General features: G+C 36.5%; 2 protein-coding genes and 1 long non-coding RNA gene across 12 annotated transcripts in view; 1 reads left to right on the top strand and 2 right to left on the bottom strand.

Moving 5' to 3' along the window:
- Window positions 1–568, top strand: part of LOC110267259 (uncharacterized mitochondrial protein AtMg00810-like) — a gene marked incomplete at its 3' end in the record, with an annotated part of 1,918 nt that extends 1,350 nt beyond the window's left edge. The window contains exon 2 of the mRNA XM_021112444.1: window positions 1–568. This exon is cut by the window's left edge and continues 2 nt beyond it. Within this exon, the coding sequence (XP_020968103.1) occupies window positions 1–568 (568 nt within the window).
- LOC107619195 lies at window positions 2,075–2,975 on the bottom strand. Of its 2 annotated transcripts, XR_001615554.2 has the most exons (3): window positions 2,858–2,975; window positions 2,655–2,716; window positions 2,075–2,503 (listed from the first exon to the last, which is right to left on the bottom strand). It is a non-coding gene; the product is annotated as an uncharacterized LOC107619195 (long non-coding RNA). The 2 variants fall into 2 exon arrangements; XR_001615553.2 differs by lacking the exon at window positions 2,858–2,975 and having other exon boundaries at window positions 2,655–2,851.
- On the bottom strand, window positions 3,381–5,368 carry LOC110266288 (flavin mononucleotide hydrolase 1, chloroplatic-like). 9 transcript variants are annotated; one of them, XM_021110651.1, is made up of 7 exons: window positions 5,006–5,367; window positions 4,637–4,697; window positions 4,504–4,560; window positions 4,225–4,305; window positions 4,076–4,117; window positions 3,756–3,807; window positions 3,381–3,553 (listed from the first exon to the last, which is right to left on the bottom strand). In XM_021110651.1, exons 4-7 carry the CDS (start codon window positions 4,303–4,305, stop codon window positions 3,435–3,437), a joined length of 294 nt encoding a protein of 97 aa, XP_020966310.1. In that variant the 5' UTR covers window positions 4,504–4,560; window positions 4,637–4,697; window positions 5,006–5,367; the 3' UTR covers window positions 3,381–3,434. The 9 variants fall into 9 exon arrangements, 8 of the variants coding, with proteins under 8 accessions (XP_020966310.1, XP_020966307.1, XP_020966311.1 ...); XM_021110648.1 differs by having other exon boundaries at window positions 4,504–4,539; XM_021110652.1 differs by having other exon boundaries at window positions 5,041–5,367.

Genomic DNA, 6,340 nt, shown 5'->3' with positions numbered 1-6,340 from the left:
TACTCCTCTTGAGCCTAATGTTCGATTTACCCCTATGGATGGCACTGTTTTGGATACTCCGACACTTTATCGCCAGTTAGTTGGCGGTCTCGTCTACTTGACTGTCACCCGACCAGACATTGCCTATCCGGTTCATGTCCTCAGCCAGTTCTTGTCAGCTCCTCGTACTACTCACTATGCGGTAGTTCTTCGCATTCTTCGGTATGTCAAAGGCACTCTATTTCATGGCCTTCATTTTTCTGCCCATTCCTCTTTGACCCTTCAGGCATACTCTGATGCTGATTGGGCTGGTGATCCCACTGATCGTCGTTCTACTACTGGTTACTGTTTGTTTCTTGGCGACGCTCTCATTTCTTGGCGTGCTAAGAAGCAAACGTTCACTGCTCGCTCAAGCACAGAAGCTGAGTACCGTGCCCTCGCTGACACCACTGCTGAGGTTATCTCGGTTCGTTGGCTTCTCGAAGATCTGGGTGCTCCTCAGTCGTCTCCTACTGATGTTTTTTGTGATAACCGCAGTGCTATTCAGATTGCCCATAATGATGTGTTTCATGAACGCACCAAACACATTGAGATTGATTGTCACTTTGTTCGACAACGTATCCTTATTGATGCTGTTCGTCTCATTGCCGTTGGGACACTGGATCAGACTGCTGATATCTTCACGAAAGCTCATCACCCGACTCGCTTTCGGACTTTGTTATCCAAACTCAAGTTGGTATCCTTAGCTCCCACTTGAGTTTGAGGGGGGATGTTAGAGAATCATTAGCATCAATTAGGATCAATTAGTATCGTCTATATTTATGTAGTATATCTGTATATTAATTATAGGATTCTATGCCTTTATTACTCTGATTCATTTAGCAGCTATAAATACCTCTTGTATATTGTACTTTCGATCACAACTCAATAATACACTTTTCATATTATTCTCTCAGTCTCTTGTTTCTAACAGATATAACAGAGTTAACCAACCTAGAACAAGCAAGAACAAGCTAGTACGCCAATAACAGAGTTAAAATTTATCAAGAAGCAGTGAGTAAAGTCAATCAACCAATCCAATCAACCCAAAAAAAGCTCTGAGCACTGACTGAGCATCCAAGGCATTACCTTCAGTGAGGGCAGTGACCAGAGATTTGCTCGAAAACAACAGACGATGGGAATATTATAATATTTCGTAATAAAACAACAGTTCGTTACAAAAACTAACATAATTTGTAACAACAAAAATTAGGTTGTTACATAATATTAGCATGTTTTGTAACAACTTATAATGTTGTTACAAAACATTATTATTCTATAACAATCACCAATTATTATTACAAAAAAATCATTTTTTGTAACAATTTTAAATTTGATACAAAATTTTTGTTACAAATGTTCCATTTTCTTGTAGTGAAAGCTAGCGATGAACACTGGTGAGCTGGAGACAGACGACTGCAGGGAGCTGGCCACGAACACTGGCGAGCTGGCAATGAACATCACGGACGAAAGACGGCGGAGCACACAACTAGAAAATGGATTAATACAGACAGATTTACAGACGGATTTAGTCTTAATTACAGACGGATTTTTGGTTACCGACGAAATTACCGACGGATTTTGTCCCTCTGTAAAAGCCCCGTCGGAAATTATTTACCGACGGATTTTTTTCCGTCAAAAAATTACAGACGAATTTTTAACAGTTACCGACGGATTTTCCCTCTGTAAATTTTCTATCTATTTCCCAAAGGCGACGGACTTTCCGACGGATTTTTCGTCTGTAATTACAGACAGATTTTTCGACGAATTTTCCGTCTGTAATTACAGACGGATTTTCAGACAGATTTTCTGTCTGTAATTACAGACGGATTTTCCGACAAATTTTCCGACTGTAATTACAGACGGATTTTCCGATAGATTTCTTGTCTGTAATTTAAACCTTGGAAAATCACCTCACACTAAGATTACAGACAGAAAATCCGTCTGTAAATTCGTCGGTAAAGTAAAATAGAAATTTTTTTAAATTTTTCCATTGCAAAATGAATACTTTAGGTTTATTTTTTAAATTTCCTCCATCAAACACACTGTAAATTGAAAAAAAAAAGACCAAAAATTATATAGATAAACATAATATTCATTACATAATACCTATAAAATTGGATGTTATTTTTCAACATCATTGGCCAATATATGACTATCATAAAAAGGTACCCAAAAAAATAAACTATTGACAGAACTATAACTATTTACATTACTCATTGACACTACTAGTTCCTTCATTTTCAACAATTTAAACAAACAAGATTTTATATTGATCATATTTCTTTTAGATTGCATGATGGTGACTTGCTCAGAGCCATTGACAAATACACCTCCTCGACAAATAAACCATTAGACAAAAACGCTACTTTCGATCAGTCAGCAGGAGTATACCCTTAGAGGCTGGACCAACTTGACCTGGAGCGTAATAATGCCAACGAAAGAGTTCAACATCTCTTCCTAAAGGATCGTTTTTGCGGACTACCTGAAAGCGTTTTGGGATACACAATTTAGCTAGTATATATTGAATCATTTTGGTGCATCTGTCAAGTAAGGCAAGACAAGTCCAAAAGAGCAATCAAAAGCTCAATAAAGCAGCAAGGCAAATCTAAAAGAGCAAAAATAAAAAAGTACACCTGAATCACATGCTGAATTGGACTCCCGGCTTTTTTCAGCACTCCTAACTGTAAGCATGTTACTGTAATTTTCAATAACTGACATTGATTAATGATTGTGAAATTCTTTTTTTTATGTTGTTTTTACTTACTCAAAGTGAATAGGGCATTTCCTTATGTGTCAATCAATGAATTCCTTGAAATCCTTTTAAAGAACCTATTACCTGAATGGCTTGCATGCTTTGTGCATCTGAAAAGTCAATTCCATCTCGATTGATAAACCTAATTGAATTCAAAGTTTTCAGTCGCTTAATCAAGTACTTTATGAAGGCCAGGTATCACATAGAGATGACACTAAGTCTATTGAATCAGGTCCAAAACTAGACTGCATTACACCTATGTAAAAGCAAGTAATAAGGAAAATGCCAAATGCATATAGCCATCTATCTACATTTTCGTCTTTCATTTTACAACCTTTCTTCCACAAGCTAGATGTCAGCTTCAGTCCACTTAGTCATTTATAACAGTACAACTAAAGGATCTTACAAGTATTTTCTAACATATTTGAATTGTTTTCTTAACATCCAACAGAGAATATAAGCAAGCAATCATACAAGTAGCAACAGATGACTAGGTTCTAGTTCTTTAATTTTTCAAGTTTAGACTGAAGATTATTATTTACTACAATTCATAATCCAATTACTGGTTAGTAGTGATTGCACTGGAGTAATACTTTTCAGCCACATTCTGAAGAAGACTGTGGGGAGCCAAAAAACCAAAATCATAATAAGAACAACTGTCTTACCATATGGGGTAGTTTGTAAAAGCATGCATCTCATAGTTGTTTCGCTTTAAGGAAAGAAGCAAATGTTCAATTCCTTCAATGTATGAATATCCACTTGTCATGCAAGTTTTAAGGCCTGTGATGGAAACACACATGAAACTAAAATATCGACAATCTGGAATTGATCTGAAATGACTTGATCTATGAACAAAAATATCAACATCAGCATTTTGCGGTTCTTAAAAGTCAGATTTTCAATGTATTATATTAAACTAAAATAGTATCATGTAATGACTAATACTAAGATATCAGCTCTAGCAACAAAATGTTAGACCAACCTTCTAAATCAACATCCCTTCCGTCCTTAAAAACTTTTCTCGCTAGCTCCATCTGGAAGAGAAAAACATTATTAAGAACGATGTTATGAAAGTGGAAACTACTTAACCATTTTATGCAGAAGATACAAGAAATTCGAAAGCAAGTAGTGAAAAGCGAGAATTCAATTTCTATGATTTCTCAGCAACCAAAGATACTTGAGCCCTTAAATAATCATTGCTTTGCCTTAGATCTTCAATAATTTTGATGTCTTCGTCCATTTTTTCTGATTTTTCGGCTGTGTATCCATCAAATCTTTATTTAGCCTTTGTATGGAACTTACGACTTCTTCCCTTTCTGGAAAACTTTTGGAAGGATCTGACATCTGTTATAAAAAGCCAATGCCGGCATTCCAAAAAGTAATTATTTACATTATCAAAAAGCCATTATATTGTTAACATAACTGATATCCCTTGAATGCTTGACCTGTACCTGAGAAGCACTGGAAAGGACATTAGCCGCTAAAGACTTCCTGCTTGTTTCAAGAGCAGCCTCAATTTCATTCTTTTCCATCTAACAATAATGAGAACAATGGGTTATAGTAGAGTACATTTTAGAGGTAAATATCACAAATTCACAACTAAAAAATATAAGTCTTTTAAATTATGACCTCCCCATAGTATAACTACAAACAGAATGATTCTTTTTATCTCACGGTGAGCAAAAGAATGCTTCAGTTACAATGATGAAATATATATAATATAAACTCACTTTGTCTCTATCCAGCTTTAATATTTTAAGCTCCTCCTGAAAGGACTTGTTCAATTTCTGTTCCTTTGACATTTAAGTGTAGAATCAAATAAGAAAGGAGGGTTAAAAAGCATGGTTCCTTATCAAGAATTACCTCTCGGAGAGCTTCAAGTTTCCATGAACAATAGCCGGAACTTTCTGCAGAAGGTTTACTTCTGCAAAGACATCAAACAGCGCATGTAAGTAGCCAGAGCGGACAGCACCAACTATTGCAGATCTCAATATCTCAATATCTCAACAAATTTGTAGAAACTTATCAGTAATTTTAAGTTAATTAAGAACAGATCTCGATATCTCAACAAATTAAAAAATGAATGAAGTTAATTAGTATTATTTTTATTTTTCTGTGAAATTAGCAGCAGCAACAAGGAAGGGACAGGGCTAGGGCTAGGGATAATGAAATCAGAATAGAATCACAATGGAAGGGGTTAGGGATATGGACGAGAAGGAGGCGGAGGCTTACCTGAACTAACGACGACGAGAAGAGATGATGACAACCTCCGGCGAGGAGAGAAGAAGCAGCGACGAGAGCAGCACGGAAGGAGCTCGTAAGACAAGAGCACGGCGGAGAGAGGTCGTACGACGATGGCAACAAAGGGAGCAAACACGATGAGGGCGACGGAGGGAGCTCATGCGATGCGAGCCGCGGCGGCGGTGACAGCTGAGGACGTCACATCTTCAACGGAGAGAGAAGGCAGGGAGCAAGGAAAACGTGAAAAATTGAAATGAACCTGGGAGTTTCGGGAACCTGGGAGTTGGAGGACTACAGCATTCAAAAACTAGGCGTGAATGGCGAGTGAATGGAGTTAATCTTCAACTAGGGTTTTCAATATTTCCGACGGATTTCATTTAAATTACAGACGGATTTTTCGTCTATAATAATTTAATAAAATGCACGTTTTGTCTATTTAATTACAGACAGAAAATTCGTCTGTAACCATTTCACAGAAAAAAATTAATTTTTTCGACGGAATTATAGACGGATTCTCTTTTCCGTCTGTAATTTATGCTAATCTATTTTTTTTGTTTTCCGACAAAAAAATTCCTCTGAAATTTCGTCTGTATTTCAGTGGGATAAAATTCGTCGGAAATATCCGTCTGTAATAACTAATTTTCTAGTAGTGGCAGAACTTGGAGACGCTGGTGTTGGGCGAACGGGAGGGCCTTCGAGTACAACAAACCAGGAGGAACGGCGAATGACCACGATGAACTAGGTGGCGACGGAGAGACCAACGGCAGCGCGATAAAGGCTAGGGTTTTCAAGGAAGAATGTGAGGAGCTTTGAGACCTCTGCCGCTTTGCAGGAACTTGAAAGGGAAGAGAGATTCAGTTAGTGGTTTCTCAATTTAAAAACCCTTTTTCTTTTTTTCTTTTTTAAATATCAAACAATGTTGTTCAGAGTAAATCAGTCAGATTTCGATTCTGTTCGGTTCAACTGGTCGGTTCAACAATTCTAAAACAATTTTTTTATAGACAAATTTTTTCTATTAGACCAAATTAGTAATTCAGTCGGTTTTTAGTTGAATTGGTTTAACCAGTCGGTCTAATTCGATTTTTAAAACCATAACGGTTCTGCTACGCTACCAACAACATTTTTGCCAACTTCTGCCAACTCTTATTTATAACTGTGTTTAATGGAAGTATCTTCGTGGATGTGTCTAATAAAAATGTCTTTTTTATGGCTGTGTTTAATAGAAGTGTTTTTATAGATATATTTTATGTAGTTATATAATAAACTGTTGAATAACGGTTGTTATTAATTAATAATATAAAATTTGTATATATATTTCTCTGTGTA

This window comes from Arachis ipaensis, chromosome B09, assembly GCF_000816755.2.
Source record: "Arachis ipaensis cultivar K30076 chromosome B09, Araip1.1, whole genome shotgun sequence".
Classification (NCBI taxonomy): domain Eukaryota; kingdom Viridiplantae; phylum Streptophyta; class Magnoliopsida; order Fabales; family Fabaceae; genus Arachis; species Arachis ipaensis.
This window is presented reverse-complemented; position numbering and strand designations above follow the sequence as displayed.

Excerpts from the sequence above, each read along its gene's own strand:
- LOC110266288 (XM_021110651.1), bottom strand. The coding sequence starts at position 4,305 with ATGGAAAAGAATGAAATTGAGGCTGCTCTTGAAACAAGCAGGAAGTCT. Across the intron at positions 4,118-4,224 it reads TCCTTTCCAGTGCTTCTCAG|ATGTCAGATCCTTCCAAAAG; the intron begins GTACAGGTCAAG and ends TTTTTATAACAG. Across the intron at positions 3,554-3,755 it reads AAGGGATGTTGATTTAGAAG|GCCTTAAAACTTGCATGACA; the intron begins GTTGGTCTAACA and ends TTTCCATCACAG.